General features: G+C 41.3%; 2 protein-coding genes and 1 pseudogene across 3 annotated transcripts in view; 2 read left to right on the top strand and 1 right to left on the bottom strand.

Moving 5' to 3' along the window:
* Nucleotides 1–19,074, bottom strand: part of LOC126354769 (UPF0489 protein C5orf22 homolog) — a 1,899,147-nt gene that overhangs the window by 116,845 nt on the left and 1,763,228 nt on the right. The gene's annotated exons all lie outside the window — the stretch shown is intronic.
* Nucleotides 1–19,074, top strand: part of LOC126354768 (uncharacterized) — a 75,420-nt gene that overhangs the window by 7,890 nt on the left and 48,456 nt on the right. Inside the window, exon 2 of one of the 2 annotated variants that reach the window (XM_050004660.1) lies at nt 8,981–9,095. The exons of the other annotated variant lie outside the window; for it this stretch is intronic. Coding sequence (XP_049860617.1) covers nt 8,981–9,095 — 115 coding nt within the window. The remainder of the gene's footprint in view (nt 1–8,980; nt 9,096–19,074) is intronic. 2 annotated transcript variants of the gene reach the window in all.
* Nucleotides 13,938–14,055, top strand: LOC126356573 (5S ribosomal RNA; annotated as a pseudogene).

Raw genomic sequence — 19,074 nt, forward strand, 5'->3', positions numbered from 1 at the left:
TGTTATCATTCGAGCTGCCATTCTCTGCATATGTTCAATATCTCCTGCTGGTCCAATCTATTGAGCTATATTCTATGATGGGTTGCACAAATGATTTGCAAGCAGTCTCCTTTGTAAAGTGAGTACATTTTGATAATATTCTACCAAAGTATTTATATAAGTTCACAGGTTCCAACTGTGAATCACTAATACTGCATTCATAGGATACTACGTTTTCTCGTTCTGTGAAGTGTACAGTTTTCCTGTTTTGAACATTTGAATGAAGTTGCCAGTCACTGCACCACTTTGACATCTTTTCAAGGTCTGACTGAATATCAGTACAGCTCCGTTCAAACTGTACTTCGTTATAGATAAGCACATCATCTGCGAAAAGTCTTCTACTTCCGATTCGCACGACATGACACTGAGGACTACAAAGTAATCTGGCTATCGACGGATTAGGCAAGGGAGCTACGGAACCAGTAAACTGATCGCAATTTAAGGTGCGTCCAATCTGTGGCAGGACCGCTAGATCTCATTATCTGTCGCAACCTGTTCCGGAGTCTCGTCACTCTCTCTCTCTTGCCCCTCCCCCCACTCTCTCCTCTCCCTCCCCCTTTCTCCTTCCCTGCTTTCCTCTCTGACGCTTCGGAAAGACCTATATTTTTCAGTCACGAGACAGGAAGTTTCATGTGAAGTCTGTTGATGTTGGCAACAATATTTTCCCATATCAGTTGGAGAGTTTGCAGTTCAGAATTAAGTTTTTAAGTTTATAATATTAGATAACATTATCAGAAAACAGCGATCTATCAGCAAAGAAAAATTAGCAGAAAAAAACAGTCTCGATTGCTCGGTAATTTATTAGTACATCTATTCCAAGCATCATCGTCGTCATCCGGATCGTGCATTATCAGAGGATGGCCTACTACTAAAGGCCGAAACCGGTCATATCTTTAATAAATGACTGTGCTACCGAGACTGTTTTTTTTTTTAAATTTCGTAGTTTATGTAGGAAGAAAAAAAAGTCTCTGTAATTTTTTTATGTTTAGAGTCACGATTAATTCTTAGTTAACGAATTGTACGAAAACATATTATAAGTCAGAAGTCCAAAGTATTACGTCCGTGTCTGTCCACGTGAACAGAAAATCTAGTAGGAAGTGAATTAGCAGCAAGTAAAGCAATCTAACGATTCACAATGCGAACAAGTCCACCAACAATTGACTGAAAAGCTCTGGCTCTGAAAACTTCACCTTCCTTTGACCTTGCCAGTATTTGTTAAATGTAACAAAAGGTATGGAGACTGCCATTGAGACAGGATATCCTCCTTCCATTTAGAAGGCTTCATCTATTACATTCCACAACTGTGACACGAATCGGGTGCTCCGCTGATAAATTGGAAAAAGCCCTTGCTACACCCCGTCGTACACTGTTAACTCGTGGCGCAGCGATATCGTGGTCTTGCTTTTCGTTCTCTGCAGCCGCGAGTGGTAATGCTTAACAGCAAGTGACTCAGTTTGTTTCTTATAATGCTATACTCCCAGCAGTGAAATTAATATGAATATAACGATTTCAGGATGCCCACTTCTGTGAAAGAAGAACTTCGGCCGCCACTGACAAGAGGTGTCAAGGTATATAAAGTTTACCAATATACTTTTTCTTCACACTTTAGGGAGACTCCAATAATTTTGAGTTAATAGTTACAGATAAATTAATTCATAACAAATGTTTCAAGTGACCTCCGTTTGCATCAGCGCACGCATGCACTCCTTGGATAATGGATATGTCTCGGATGACGTAGAATGATTTTGCAGGTTTTCGTGATACGATGATGAGGGATCCATGTCTGAGGAATGTCTGCTGCATAAATCATTTATTTCAAATGGCACCGTAGATAATAATCCGAATTAACAAGGTCGGGGTACATTGCAGGTCATCCGACTAATGCCTCCCTATCTATCCGTCCGTCATGGAAGGCATCGTCTAACGCATTTCGAACTACGGAACGGATATGTGCTGCACCACATCAAACGTAAACCACACGATTCATTTATTTGCGAGGAGATATCCTTTAGTATGTGTGGAAGAGTTCGCAAGATGGTCTGGGAAGGCATATGGACATACTCAAAAAGTCGCGGTTTCAGCTCACACGTTAATCTTAAACTGCTGCTGAAGTGTTGCCTGTATTGTACAATGATAATTGTCAAGCATCCATAAATATAGTGGGCGTTTGTACTTACGAAAGCAAGTGGAGGACAATTTGAAAATTTGTGACTACTTGCCTTCTCGATAACATTGGAAAACAATCTTTCATTAGTAACTCAGAAACGAAGGATTTGCGGTCACGTGTTTGCCTATATGTGAACTTTTCTTACTGCAGTATGAAGAATCCGTCCCCAACATTTCTGAGAAACATTTTTATACATTCTCTATAAGCTAACAGAAAAGTGTGAGAAACATATTATCGGACAATGTCTATGCTTTAAGTCTAAAGCTTTACCTTCAAGTCCGCGTAGACAGAATAAGCAGCTGCTTCTTTAGTAACACTTAGGTACACTGCTGGGTTTTTCTACAGCGGTCCGACGTTTCTCATGCTGCGCGCTTATCCCAATGCGTATCGCGTCTTTCAGGTGTGAAACGGAATTTTAATGAAACTTATGGCAAAGACATACACAATAAAAACTAACTAATATGAGTAATTTAATGACGTTAGAAAAAAAAAAATGTCCAACAGTGACGTGAGTATTCAGATGCGCTGCTGAAAATTTATCTAATGACACTGCACGGGGACCCAAAAGTCAGATTCACATCTTACCAGAAGATGGCTAATGTCACAGATTTCAGAGCACTGCAGTCGCATTCAGCAGATGTGGCTTCAAATCCCTTTCTTGCCATCACGTGTTAGACTCTCTATGGGTGGCCTAGATCGCATAAGGCATAAACGCCTTGTTTGGACAGCGACAGGCCCGATCTCCTTTCATATCCTTGTCTAATCAGAGCTTGTTCTGATCTCTCTGATAATCCCATGTTCGCCGGGATACAAAATTGTTGTCTTCCTTTTTTTCTTTTTACATTCGAGCTGTCATGCATTCAAACTAAAGAGTAGTACTGTGGATGTAGTCTTCTGGTGGTATGGAGAAGAACAGGGAAAAATAATAAGTTGACGTGCGTGAGCCTATAATTACAGTTGACTGCGTTTCCTAAGACTCAGTGTGTAGTATTAACTAACAATTTAACTAATACGCTATTGAACAAAGTCATGTTTCGAGAGATCTGTAAAAACGTGTTTTATGTTGGCCATCAATCTATATTATGAAATATTTTTTTAATTACTACAGTTCCTCACTGGTGACAATGATTACCCTAAAAATATGTCCCAGCCTTTCTGTTTACCTGTTTACTAACTCAGCCTCCAGTCTTTCCTCCATATAACTAAAATAAGCCTTTGAAGATGTACTCAAAGTATTATCCAGTTTCCAGAATGCAAAAACATTTGATTTCCAGAGTGACAACTGCGTTGTTATCTGGTGTGATCCCTTGCTTATTCAACATAATTTGAAAAGCAGTTCGTTGACTGAAGTTAGTAAAAAATTAGGATTCAAAGCGAATCTCATGTTCAACTTTCAGCTCTGGTTTTGCCTTTAAGGTTGATATTCTGTGGCATATTTAGATATTTTGTGTAATGACCTGTGTCTTCCAACACATAAGTAAAATACACAAGGAAAGAGCAATTTCTTAAAGGTATGTTGGCGTGCCGAAAAAACGAGCTGCTGTTCTGTCGATACGGGCGAAAAAATCTGAATTTCTGAATTTTTCTCCACTTCGCGTTTCTTTGACGTATCCTAATGCCCATCTACCAGTCACTATACACGATAATACAGCAACAAAATTTGTAATGTATTTATTTATATTTTCTGTACTAAAACAGATCTAAATCAAGATCGAAACACAAATATCACATTATTCCGTAATAAAGTACAGGAGCTTTCAGAAGTCCAAAGATATTCCGAAATCAAGTGTGACTTCAAGCGTAGGCAAGTTGGAACAATCACGGAAAGTACTGTTAGGTTGTGGTAGGAAGGGAATTACTGCAAAAATTTTTTACAACTAGAAATAGATTTCACAGCTGATGTTCTACATTTTCTGGTATCTTAAAATAAAAGTGCTTACAAACGTTGAACGATATTTATTTCAAAAAGTATTTTGAACACCTGAATTTACACTGTTGATATTTAAAAAAAACTTTTTAAAAAATTTTCTTTTTAGCATTCGTCGAAACTTTTTAAACACTTGAAAGCTGAATATCGTCGAGGTCTTATACATTTAGAATAGCCTATCGTAAATATTTTGTGAATTTTATAAATTAAATTTGACGTACTGCTCGAAGCACACGGCAATGGTTATTGTCGCTTGTTTCTTGTGCAGCTTCAACAGTGTATTGAAAAATGGGAATAAGCCAAGTGACGTGACGGTTAACACACTGAACGTGCATTCGGGGGTGGGGCTCAAATCGCCATCCGACCACCTAGATGTAAGTTTTTCACCGTTTCCATAAACCGGTAACGTGGAACGGCGGCACACGGTTGCTATCCTTCCCCATTCTAGTCCGACTTCGTGCTCTCTTCCTAATGACTTCGCCGTCGAAGGACGTTAAACCTCAATTTGCGCTCCTTTCTTGGTGGAACTGTGGTTGCTAGAGATTGCACCGAAATAACAAACTATTGAAAATACTGACATTATACTGATTCATATCAATATTTATTCATGGATTTTATACTGCGGTGTTTCGTCAATAACGATATATTTGCCTTGTATTTCGGGGTTTTATAATTCAACGCAGCGAGACCGATCGTGTGAATAAAATCATCAGTGTTGTCTGTAGTTTTATTCAAGTTCAGTTTACGATTTCTGAGTTATATTTTCTAGATACATCCTTTTATAAGTTAGACCTGTTTACCGCACGTTTGGTCAAATACTCTTAACAAAGGAAAGAGTATTGTGGTCTTCTTTTGAAAACCAGTGTATTTGCCAAGATCACTAATTCAACACAATTAATGAATTAATGGTTTCGGCAATAGGTATTGTCATCCTCAGATCCGTAGAATCGAGCAGTGGTAGTTACATCACACAATGCGTACACCAGTCTGTCACATTAGGAATGTACAGTATACATATTGCACAGTCGTCATGTGACAGAGTGGTGTAAACATTGTATAATGTAACTATCAATGCCCGGTTTTTTGGATTAAAAAAAATGGTTCAAGTGGCTCTGAGCACTATGGGACTTAACATCTGTGGTCATCAGTCCCCTAGAACTTAGAACTACTTAAACCTAACTAACCTAAGGACATCACACACATCCATGTCCGAAGCAGGATTCGAACCTGCGACCGTAGCAGTCGAGCGGTTCTGGACTGAGGGCCTAGAACCGCTAGACCACTGCGGCCGGCTTGAGGATGGAAATACATGTTGTCGAAACCAGTAATCCAATAACTGTGCTAGCGTACCGATCTTGGCAAATAAATTGGTTTTCAAAAGATGACTACAACACAAAGTTATAAATCGCCTCCTGCACTAAACGATCATGTCAGGTGAGCACAAAGGAAAGAGTCTTTAGAGGAAGGGGTGTAACGGAAGAAAAGAGAAATAGTACTGACAATGAACAGGAAGCATTGAGGTATGAAGTGCGCGGGAGACAACAGAGCAAACATATAAAAACAAAATACATCTTCAAAGGTGTAATAATATAAAAGGATTGCACTCTTATTTCTGCATCAGTATTAGAAGAATGCTGAAGGTTAGTTGGGTAGATCACATAACTAATGAGAAGGTACTGAATAGAATTGGGGAGAAGAGGAGTTTGTGGCACAACTTGACGAGAAGAAGAAGTGACCGTTTGGTAGGACATGTTCTGAGGCATCAAGGGATCACAAATTTAGCATTGGAGGGCAGGGTGGGGGGTAAAAATCGTAGAGGGAGACCAAGAGATGAATACACTAAGCAGATTCAGAAGGATGTAGGTTGCTGTAGGTACTGGGAGATAGGGGAGCAATGAGGGCTGCATCAAACCAGTCTCAGGACTGAAGACCACAACAACACAACAACAACATTAGATAATTCTTCGTATTTTGTATAATACCTGGTGTAAATGCTGTATAATGATTAGAAAGCCAGACAGCATATCATGCAGTCTAGAAAATAAAAAAAAAAAACGTTTTCACAGAATCTAATCCGAGTATTCTAACGCGAAACTCTACGCCCTGCATTACCTGTGCATCTCAATAACACCCCGTTACACGAAGATATTTCTGGCACAGCTGATTTCAGTGCAACCAAGTTGCCTTTCTTCTACGTACATTTTCTACCGAATATGTGGATGGTGTGAGACTTTGTACAGTGAGCATGCAAAGAATCATATTATGGCGACCGAGTGCGAAATTTTGTAATTTAAGTGCATCTTTTTTAAATAGCTGCATATTCTTTTCGGTAATCCACATCCTCTCCCAAGACCTTTTTAAAAACATATCGCAGTGAGCCACCCACGGAAACATGATTATTAAAAACATAACACATACTGACTTTGAGTCTCATCTACTAGCACAAAATATAGGTAACCAGTTTAATGTAACTCGTCGACTTGCTGGAGTTGACGGTAAACCAATGGAAACACAAGTAAAATATACACCAGTCAATCAGTTAATGTTTTGTAGTTGAAGATTTGTGTGAGTGCAACGTACACCAACGAACAAGAAAAATCAAGTTTCAGCACATCGTCAGGACTATGTAATTTTGAAAGTTTCTCCAGCAAGAATAAATCTTACTTATTTTACAGTTCGTAGTGGTAGACGGTAAATCATTGAGTAGAACAGAAGTAATATCTGGCGTTCCGGAAGGTGGTGTCATAGGCCCTCTGCTGCTCCTGATTTACATAAATGATCTAGGTGATAATCTGAGCAGCCCCCTTAGATTGTTTGCAGATGATGCTTTATTTTACCGGCGAGTAAAATCAACAGATGATCAATTCCAATTACAAAATGATCTAGAGAGTAGTGCAAAAAGTGCCAATTGGCACTAAACAAAGAAAATGGCGATGTCATCCACATGGGTACTAAAAAAAAATCCGATAAATTTTGGCTATAACATAAATCGCACAAATCTAAGGGCTGTCAATTCGACTAAATACCTAGGAATTGCTATTACGAGCAACTTAAATTGGAAAGACCACATAGATAATATTGTGGGGAAGGCGAAACAAAGACCACGCTTTGTTGGCAGAACACTTAGAAGATGCGACAAACCCACTAATGAAACAGCATACATTACACCTGTCCGTGCTCTGCTGGAATATTGCCGCGCGGTGTGGGATCCTTATCAGGTGGGATTGACAGAGGACATCGAAAAAATGCAAAGAAGGGCAGCTCGTTTCGTGTTATCGCCTGATAGGGGTGAGAGTGTTACTGATATGATACGCGAGTTGGGTTGGCAGTCACTGAAACAAAGGCGGATTTCTTTGTGGCGAGATGCATTTGCGAAATTTCAATCGCCAACTTTCTCTTCCGAACGCGGAAATACTTCGTTGACACCCACCTACGTAGGGAGAAATGATTATCATAATACAATAAGAGACATCAGAGCTCGAACGGAAAGATTTAGATGATCCTTTTTCCCACGCGCCATTCGATAGTGGAATGGTAGAGAAGTATTATGAAAATGGTTCGATGAACCCTCTGCCAGGCACTTAAATGTGAACTGCAGAGTAAGCATGTAGATGTCAATGTAGACTAATGTCACTGGCATTTGTTGAGCGTATTGCGAAATTAGCAATCTCTCTAACCTTCCATACTTGTTTCATGTATCTGTACAGCAACAGAAATACTTAATGAAACTTCGTATTGTTAAACTCATTTCACAGAATAATAGAAAAACAGCTGTTACTTTATTTGATACCAAGTAAAGATAAGGAAATGAGACATTTAAAGTATCTGATGAGTTTTGCTATCTGGAAAGCAAGTAAGAGACGTTGGTCGAAGTGCAGGCATAGCGGATGTAAAAGGAAGAAGCAATAGCTAGAAAAGCTTCTGAAAAAGAGAAGTTTGTAAATATCGAATATAAACTTAAATATTGGTAAGTCTATTCTGAAATTGTTTTTATGGAGTGTAATCTCGTACAGAAATGAAACGTAGACGATAAGCAGTTCAGACAAGAAGGGAATAGAAGCTGTCTTGGTACTAGAGAAGAATTTTGAAAATTAGACTGATAGATCGAATAACGGTATTGAATCGAATTAGGGAAAAACAGTTCTGTAACAAAACGTGACTAAAAGACGGAAACGGTTAATAGGACACAGTCTGAATTTTTTCAGTTCATTTTATATGTCATGTTCCGTAGGACCAAATTGAGAAGCAAGTTTCCTTGGTCAAAGAACAAGTCAGTACATTAAATTATAACAGAAAAGTAATAATACATAAAATGAAACATATATGAAATAAAAGCAGACGACAAGCCATAAATTTAAGGAAACTTAAACAACAACGTGACAAAGGAATTAGCTTAATTTTTTAATTTTTCCAGGAGTTCCTCTCCAGAGCAGAAGGATTATCAATGGAACGTCAATTTGGTAGTGGAAGGCGGTATGAGGGAAAAATTGTACAGGGAGACCAAGGCTTGAATACAGTAAGCGGATTCAACTGAATGTGGGTTGCACTGATAATGCAGAGATGAAGTGGCTGGTAGAGGATAAACTACCAGGGAAAGCTGCATCAGACCAGGACTGAGGACCTTAAAAACAACAACAACCACTAAAATTACTTAGGATGATGTAAACCTGATAAACCGAGAAAATAAATCGACGGTTTTGATACGTCGGGAAAATGCACTGATTTTGTTTATGATTCGGGGAATTGCATCGATACTATTTACAGATCTACAGAATAATGTCGATGTATGCATATCGATGTTATTTATACAAAAAATGCTACTTATCGCTGTATTTTTCCATTTTCAGGTGCGGCGCTGCCTCACCACGTGCAGTGTGTTCACGCCGGCCGCAGTCTTTTGTTAGCGGTGGAGCCTTTATCCACATGGCAGACATTGAAAGACTCGTATTATAACCCACTGTGGTACGTCGAGTGCGATGGAGTTTTCGACGGTGCGCTTGCGCCTAGCCTAAATTTTGCGGTGTGGAATTCGGCCCTCGTACTTCACTTTCTAATTACTAGGAACATAAAGGCTGATCATGACCAATTATATTAAAACATCTTCTGTCGTGTGTTTTGTTCGTTCCTTATACTACAATTTCTGTCATAGTTAATTAAATGGATTTATAAACCTTTTTGTAAAATATTTTAACACCGAGAATTTAAAAAAAAAGTCGTGTTCCAACTTGTCACATCTTGCATACCGTTAAATGTTAGGCGTTACACTTTTGAATGTAACAAGCGATGCAATGTGCACATGTGAATATTTTCAAGATTAACGCTTGAGAGCATCATTGACTTTATACCAGTAATTATTTATGTTATGTTTGATACCCAAACAGCCGTCACATCATGAAGCGAAGATTAATATCGATTTGTATCGGCATTTGGTTATTACGTGGGTTACCTATGTAACTGTAAACGAAATAGAAATGTCTTACGAGTTGCAAGGCAGCTATTAGTATGGCGGAAACGGCGAGATGTACGTGTAATTCTACGGAAAAAAGTAGCACTCTTTAGTCGTTGCAAATGTTAACACCGGATCTACCGTCTACAGGACACTGCGCATTTAGGGCAGTATGTGGGGATCCCGTCCCAATAACTTTGACTTAATCAATAATGATCATGAACGAAAATCATAATACTGATACGGTTTTTTAACTTTTAACCACAAAATAATTGGCCAAAGAAGCTTCTGGTCTATAGCCGATGGTCGCATATTTCGACGATATTGTGACTGTTCACATTCCAGTCATTCTCAGGTAAACCATCGAGGACTCACTAAGATTTCAAAATGGTTCAAATGGCTCTGAGCACTATGGGACTTAACATCTAAGGTCATCAGTCCCCTAGAACTTAGAACTACTTAAACCTAACTAACCTAAGGACATCACACACATCCATGCCCAAGGCAGGTTTCAGATTGTAGCGCCTAGAACCGCTCGGCCACCCCGGCCGGTACGGATTCTGTAACAATGGAGTCCCAAAAAGACGTTTCTGTGGCCAAGTTACTGTTTTATTATACTTCTTTGGATGACCTGATGTGATACAATGTTCAGCAGTAGCAGACTTGTCTGACTGCAAAAGACGAGTGCAATGTTAATGTTCTGTGTAGCATTCTTCTAAGGTGCGCATGGAATAGCCTACATAAGCCTTACCACATTCGGTTCTAGGCGCTATGGTCTGGAACCGCGCCACCGCTACGGTCGCAGGTTCGAATCCTGCCTAGGGCATGGATGTGTGTGATGTTCTTAGGTTAGTTAGGTTTAAGTAGTTCTAAGTTCTAGGGGACTGATGACCTTAGATGTTAAGTCCCATAGTGCTCAGAGCCATTTGAACCATTTGAACCTTACCACACTGGCAGCGTAATTTGCGAATTTCAGCCCTCCACAATAACCAATTGTCCTTCGCGCATCCCAGAAAATCTACAATCTTCGATGGCTGGCGGAAAACTGCTTTCAACTGAAATTTCCGGAGTGTTCTGCCTATCTTGAACTAAATATTTCCAACAAAAGGGTGACAAGCTAGAGATATTGCTCGCCTCTTGATCCACTTCTTGGTTTGTGCTTTTAACTGATAATTCCCTAGTAACCGACCGACTAGAATATTCATTTTCCTAACGCTTTATTTGGGTGTCGAGCTCTTTAAACAAGTCATCTGCATATGAGACTGTGCGACCTCCGTGTAAAAGTGTTTTAAGTAGCTCACAGTTTGCGATACGTGATGACAACTAGGTGATCGTAAATACAAGTCCGTATGTGCGGTCTTACGGTAAACTGAATGGCTGTGTAACCAAACGTCCAGGTAATGTAGACAACCATCCCTCTCTCTTTCCACAGTTTTCATGAATGGAGTTGAAGTTATGTAAAAACGCAGTTAATTTATTTTCTGCATGAAGCCATGCTACGATTGTCCTTCAAAATTCAATTGATTTGAAGGCCACTGATTCATGAGGTCTCTCCTCCATAAAAAGACTCACCGCAAGGGTGTAGGGAGGATGGTTATTGCTAAAACAACGGGTTTTCGGTTATATCGTTTTTTTTTCTTTCACGCCAGTTTGATAGTTACAACTGCCCAACGTAATCGGTTTCTGGAATAAAATGTTTTCGATTTTTTTCCCGATTACTTCCTGTAATAGACGTCGAAATCGAACAAAGACTGGAAAATTATTACTGTCTGAGTTTCAAGGCATATAGAATCAAATTATTAAATTAAACAGACAAATGAAAAAATTTGTCCCTCCACCTTTCGCTCCTTTTCTCGAAAAGTGATATGTGACAGAACACTATAAAAAATCACCAGTTTTCTACCACTGATTCTAATTTTTTGAAACCCCGCTAAAAAGCGTGTTGTCATCGGGAGTTATACCACTAATGGGCATTACGATTGCTGAGATTGAAGAACACTTTTTTCATTTTAATTTGTCCATTTTTAAGGGTTACAAACAGATAAAACCATATTGTGTGGACACACGCAGCCGGTCAGCTACTTTCTATTTTTATTGTATGCTACGAATGAACTGCCATTAAGGTTTGAAGTTGTTACTTATAAGTTCAGTCTGTAGAAAGCTGAGTACTTCGCAAGGTAATAAGTCATTAAATGAACACGAAATAACTTTATTGGTCCAAAATGACGCGGTGTGACTGCTACGGTCGCAGGTTCGAATCCTGCCTCGGGCATTGATGTGTGTGATGTCCTTAGGTTAGTTAGGTTTAAGTAGTTCTAAGTTCTAGGGGACTGATGACCACAGCAGTTGAGTCCCATAGTGCTCAGAGCCATTTGAACCATTTTTTTGAACCAAAATGACGCGTTTCGACGTATGCCACCACCAGAAGATGCTGGCACTGATAGTAATTACATGATAATAATATAACGAACATGAACAGAGTCTATTCGTGTTGGTTACGTCAATACCATTTAGCCATCAGACCTACTGGTTACCGTCAGAGCCACGATTATCTGATTGTGGGAACGCGTTATTTTGGTTCAATAAAGTCATTTTCTAATCACTTAATGATTTATTACCTTGTGTCGTACTCAGCTTTCTACAGACTGAATATGAGGTTTACCTCCTGAACGACTTTATGTCACGGCCTTGTAATTTATTACTCTTACCATAATGTCCTTCCACTTTTCTTGGTTGGTTGAGGAAGGGGCCAGACAGCGAGGTCATCGGTCCCATCAGATTAAGTAAGGATGGGGAAGAAAGTCGGCCGTGCCATTTCAAAGGAACCATCCCGGCATTTGCCTGAAGCGGTTTAGGGAAATCACGGAAAACCTAAATCAGGATGGCCAGACGGGGGCTTGAACCGTCGTCCTCCGGAATACGAGTCCAGTGTGCTAACTACTGCGCCACCTCGTTCGGTCCTCTTTTTTTGTTTTATAAAAATTGCAGATAAATCCTTAATCTCATAAAGCAAATGAAGCAGTGTACTCCATTGCTACTACACTTCGTAAAAATATTTCCAGACAAGGGTTGATGCCGTTCTTCAATACAACGGATGTCCGGTGACGACAGCGCGAAATTACCGTACAGACCAGACTGAGCCATGTGTTCCACAATGCACGTACGCGCGTACTTCAAACCTCGACGCAAGCCAACAGGGACATTACTGTTTGAGCAAAGCTGGTTCAAATGGCTCTGAGCGCTACCGGACTTAACTTCTGAGGTCATCAGTCCCATAGTACTTACAACTACTTATACCTAACGAACCTAAGGACATCACATACATCCATGCGCGAGGCAGGATTCGGACCTGCGACCGCAGCACTCGCGCGGTTCCTGACTGAAGCGCCTAGAACCGCTCGGTCACACATGCCAGCTAACAAAGCTGTATCAATTCTTATGCCATGTGTCTGTTGCTATTTCCGTTGGCTATGTTATTAAAATAGCACTGAACGCTTTTCTATTTTCTATAATCACGCAATATTTCAAACCAGTGCAGATTTCATGAGTAATCATTACTCATTTTTAAAGAAGAATTATTTCAAAACAAAAATTTTTAGCACTGGTGCTAAATCAAACTGATATTTACGTTTTCTTGCTCAGTTAATGGAAAAAAATAAAAAAAATAACTGTTATACCCGGAAGAATACAAATGCCAAGAGATACCGGTTATTCGAAACTAAATTACCAGCATCGGTTTTCACCGGTCAGTTTATCACATCTATAGCAGGGACATAGAGCACCACCCATGGTGATCCCATCAGTCTGTTCAAAACATTGTTGTTTGAACATTAACTTCGTTGAAGAAAGAATATATCATCTGCATCTATATGGCTACTCTGCAAATCACATTTAAGTGCCTGGCAGAGGGTTAATCGAACACTAATTCTCATTAAAGCACTCTTGAACAGCGAGCGGGAAAAACGAACACGTATGATGATCGTTACTCCCTACATATAATATTTTCGCATTCGGAGCAGGAAGCTGGTGACTGAAATTTCGTGAGAAGATCCCGCCGTAAACAGACACGCCTTTTTTTGATGATGTCCACCCCAAATCCCGTATCGGGTCCGAGACATTTTCTCCCCTATTTCTCGCTAATACAAAATGTGTTGCCCTTCCTTCAACTTTCTCGATGTACCCCGTTAATCCTGTCTAGTAAGGATGCCGCACCGCGCAGCAGTACTCCAAAAGAGGACGCAAAAGCTAAGTGTAGGCAATCTCATTAGTAAATCTGTTGCAGCTTCTAAGGGTTCTGTCAGAAAAAAATTTTTGGTTCGCTTTCTCCACAACATTTTATATGTGCTCTTTCCAGTATAGGCAACGGCGTTACCGCAGTGGATACACCGGTTCCCGTGAGATCACCGAAGTTAAGCGCTGTTGGGCGTGGTCGGCACTTGGATGGGCGACCATCCAGGCCGCCATGCGCTGTTGCCGTTTTTCGGGGTGCACTCAGCCTCGTGATACCAATTGAGGAGCTACTCGACCGAATAGTAGCGGCTTCGGTCAAGAATACCATCATACCGACCGGGAGAGCGGTGTGCTGCCCCCACGCCCCTCCTATCCGCATCCTCCACTGAGGATGACACGGCGGTCGGATGGTCCAGATAGACCACTCGTGGCCTGAAGACGGAGTGCTTTTTTCTTTCCAGCTTAAGTTGTTCGTAATTTTAATTCCCAGGTATGGTGTAGTGGAGGTTTAACAGTTTCCATTCTACACTCATGTGCATGACCTCACACTTTTCATTATTTAGGGTCAACTGCCATTCTTGCACCATACAGATATCGGATCTGCATCGTTTTGCAATTGGTTTTGATCTTCTGATGAGTTCACTAGAAGATAAACGACAGCATCATCCACAAACAACCTAAGGCGGCTGCTCAGATTGTCTCCTAAATGGTTTATGTAGATACAGAACAGCAAAGGGCTTGTAACACTACGTCTGGAAACGCTAGAAATCAGTTCTGTTTTACTGGATGACTTTCCGCCAGCTACTACGGACTGGAGCCTCTTCGACAGGAAATCACGAATCCAATTGCTTAAATAATACGATATTTCATAAGCACGCAGTTTGATTACGAGCTGCTTGTGAGGTACGTTATCACAAGCCTTCTGGAAAACTAGAAATATGGAGTCAATCTGAAATTTTTTGACGATAGCACTCAACACTTCGTAAGAGTAAAGAGCTAGTTGTGTTTCACAACAACGATACTTTCAAAGTTCATGTTGACTATATGTCAGTAGACTGTTCTCTTCGTGGTAATTCATAATGTTCGAATACAATACAGTTCCAAAATGCTGCTGCATATCGACTCTAATGATACGTGGCTGTAATTGAGTGGATTACTGTTACAGCCTTTCTCGAATATTGATGTGACCTATGCAACTTTGCTGCGCTGTCTGGCTAAAATTTATACCCAATTACCTGTGGATGTGTCCACCACTGCCGTCGCCACCCGCGCAGACTCGTGGCTGCTATGGCTACGGCAGACCTCGCCGCTGCCAGCTACCTGCTGTAATTTGGGCCGGCGCGCCAGGCGGTGACTGTAATTGCCAGCTCGGTATGCGGGCTCGCACTGCGACTAATTAACGGATATCCATCACGCTCACGTCGACAGCCAGCAAGGAAGCGGCTCGCATTAACATGCAAATAATGATTCGTTTAAAAAGAACACCCTAATAATAGTGATTTTGCGCCCCACGGGCTGCATTACCATTAAACGTTCAGAATTCCATGAATGTCCGAAACGGTCAGCGCTCCTATAATAACGACTTAACATCTTTGCATAATCTCCGAATCATCAGGAATGCTTACGCTCCCTTTTGAAAAATGACGGGGGAATATAATTCACGGGATGTGCTGTAAAGGTAATTCGAGGGATTCTGTAATCATGATTCCATTATGGAGTGCCGTTTCCTTTAGGTCGTCACAACGACGGTTGGTGTACATCAACCACACGGGTTATTACCGTTTGTGGCTGTCGTTTCTGATTAATATTTTTATGTGAAACATCTTAGTACCGCAACAATAACAAGAAAAAGAATAAAAGCGAAACCCGTAAGTCGTAGTCACTGACTCGTGTGTACACAGTTATTGAAGAAATGAGCACAACATTCGTCCACTGTGACGTATAGAAATCATGGCAATAATAAGTCTATGTAGCAGAATTGGGATATCATTCTCACAACACATCTTCCAAGAAAGCAATATAAAGAGGTCAAAATAAATGTTGCATCTCGCTTTATTGAAATACTGGACATAATAGGCAACAAAAATGATTCTGTTTTGTCAGGTCATTCGCAATAATACAAAAATAAGTCAGATGAACACATTTCTGATTGATAGACGTAAAAAATTACTAGTATGTCCACTGCAAACACTGAGTTCCTTCTCACTGTTAACTTGCATAACTTATTGTTTATGAACCAGTTTTCCCTCCTCGTAATTAGAGACACTTTTTAATGTGTTAGGCGTATTCCTTATTAAATTGTCCAGATAAGCCTATGGGATACTATCTCGCTCCTCTACAGCGCCTCTATGATGCCCTGTAAAGCCTCGGATAGGGCAGGGCGACTGAATACCGCTCGTTTTAGCATTCTCAATGCAGCTGAGACCTGGAGAATATGGAGGCCATTTCATCCGACAGTTCTATGCTCCATTAAAAAGGTGTTCACAAGACTGTGAGACATGTGGCGTGCGTTATCGTCCATCAGCGTGAGTACTGCTCCAATAAGTTCACAAAATTTAGCCACAGCGCGTGCAAGGATGTCGTCCCGATACTCCACGCCAGTCAACCTCCCATGTATTGGCACAACGGGTGTCCTGCTGCCATATGTGGTTCCATCCCAAAACATGACTGAACCGCCTCGATAAAGAAGCGAGCTACGACACAGTTAGGTTGTAAACTTTGTCCTCGTAGCCACCACACACACGAATATCAGTATCTCCAGCGCGGAGACTGATACGTATCTCATCAGAAAAGAGCGCTGTGTCCCACCGCTGCCTAATGGCTTCGTGTCCATGTGACACGAGCCCCTCTCCGAACCCGATTTTACAGGAGGAGCCTAGAGAAGCCTTCAGGCACATAATCCCTGCTCACGGGCCCTGCTTCCTACCGTTCGTTTCGACACCTGTAATCTTGTAGCTGTTTGGAACGGCCGCCATAGACGCGTACCATAGTGTTGATGGATTTTGGTTACACGCAGATGTCGTCTCCTGCACACCTATCTTTCTCTTCCGCGGCCACTTCTGTGAAGATTCTTAACTGGTCTTGTCGCTCGAAAATTGTTCCAGATTCTAGACACATCACTTTGACTCACGGGGACTTTCGCTGCCATATCCACGTGTCTCATTCCCTGCACCATTGCAGTAACTATACAGAGCTTCTGATCATACGTTATTGTTGTCAGAACCATCCCGAAGCAATTAAACTCTCGTAATGGTACAAAACCCAAGTGCTGCAATGCACATACTCCCCCCCCCCCCTCCCCCTCGCGGTAGCAATATGGACAATTTCCGCTAGAATTACATTACAAACAAACCAATGTATTGATATGATAAGGTATTTCCAGATCAGAACGTTTAATATTACAGTTTCGACGCTATGCTACATCTATTTTCACCACTCTACTTCTAGCCCTTTTCACTCCAAACGGTACTGGCGGTTTCGGCCTTAGATTATCTCACGGTATGGCCCGAGTGTTAGCCTAAAATGAGTAATTCACGAAGTAAGGGAGACGAGCGTTTAATAGACGACGATGTCAAATGGCTCTAAGCACTATGGTACTTAACATCTGAGGTCATCAGTCCCCTAGAACTTAGAACTACTTAAACCTAACTAACCAAAGGACATCACATACATCCCTGCCCGAGGCAGGATTCGAACCTGCGACCGTAGCAGCAGCGCGGTTCCTGACTGAAGCGCCTAGAACCGCACGGCCACAGCGGCCGGCACGAAGATGTCATATCAGAAGAGGAACAAAGAATGGAGGAAGAACAAGACAGCAAACAGACCGTGTCCTTTTCAATAAACCGTCTTGGCATTCGCTTTAAGCAATGTGGGGAATCCCTGGAAAAGCAAAATCCAGACGCCTGCGCAGGAACGAGTACCAGACTCCTCTCGAATGCATGTCCACAGACATCCCACTGAAACAACTTGCTCGGTGTTCAAACAAAGGACATATAGTCGTCATTTGGACTAAAATCCATTTGAAAGTAAGTTAGGGTTTAGCAGTTCGTTGACGAAGAGGCTGTACGACAGGCTCCTACATGGCAATAACGTAGAAGAAAATTTGTCGCTTCTTCAAAGAAAACTTCTCAGCATGCGCTTAGATCGATTTAGGGGAACGCGGGAAACTTAAATTATCAAGACCAGACTGGTTCGAACCCCACACCTCCTGAGTGCAGAGAGCTAACCATTACGAGAGGAGAATGATCGCCAGGGAACTGAAATTTATAGCAGCTAACTTACCAACACATTTACAATTAAAAACTAAAGTAAGTTCACCCCTTTACACTCAAGGGTGTACTGGATACAAAAACTGTTGTCGACATCTGTTCCTGCCTACATTCGCCGTCGACATATCATCGTAAAGTGAGCGACAGAGAGCAGTTTTCGTAACAGAGCCCTGTATGCGAAACTTCTTGACAGACGAAACCTCTGCGGCACACTGGAACCCAGCAACATACTGTAGATTTAAGCGTGCTTCCTGTTCCATCAATGAAATCAGACTTACGGAACTATTCATTGCAGGGCGCGATGAAAGCTGCATTTAATATTATCAACACACAAATTAATTAATAATATTAGCTGCCAGTGGGCATTGATTTAAATCAGTTGGGAAGTTGAAAATTTGAGTCGCACTGGGGTTTGAACCCAGGTCTCCTGCTTACAAGGCAGATGCACTGAACAATGGGCCATCCGGACACAGTGGTCATAGCACGACTTACTCCCGCCGGCGCGCAGTCCGGAACCGTGCGACTGCTACGGTCGCAGGTTCGAATCCTGCCTCGGGCATAGATGTGTGTGACGTCCTTAGGTTAGTTAGGTTTAAGTAGTTCTAAGTTCTAGGGGCTAATGACCACAGCAGTTGAGTACCATGGTGCTCAGAGCCATTTGAACTCCCGCCGGACCCAAATTCTCAACTTATCCACACACTACAAGTGTAGTGCCCATTGCCCATTATCCTCATTACTCACGGATTTTCGCCGATTCCCGTAAGAGTTCGAGCGGACACCGCATATGTTCATATTTGCTCATATCATTAGTGATCAGTATGGGAGACTTTGCGAATAGATGTAGCAGATCCGTAATAATGCTGTTATGAACCAGTAAGTTCATTTGTTTAATACAATTAAGATTTTTATTTGTCAGTTCCCTTTGTCCTGAAAACAACAAAAAAGACCGGCCATCTAGTTTCGCGCAGTGCAAAGTTTAGATCTACCACTGACAAAG

This window comes from Schistocerca gregaria, chromosome 3 (assembly GCF_023897955.1).
Source record: "Schistocerca gregaria isolate iqSchGreg1 chromosome 3, iqSchGreg1.2, whole genome shotgun sequence".
Taxonomy (NCBI): Eukaryota; Metazoa; Arthropoda; class Insecta; order Orthoptera; family Acrididae; genus Schistocerca; species Schistocerca gregaria.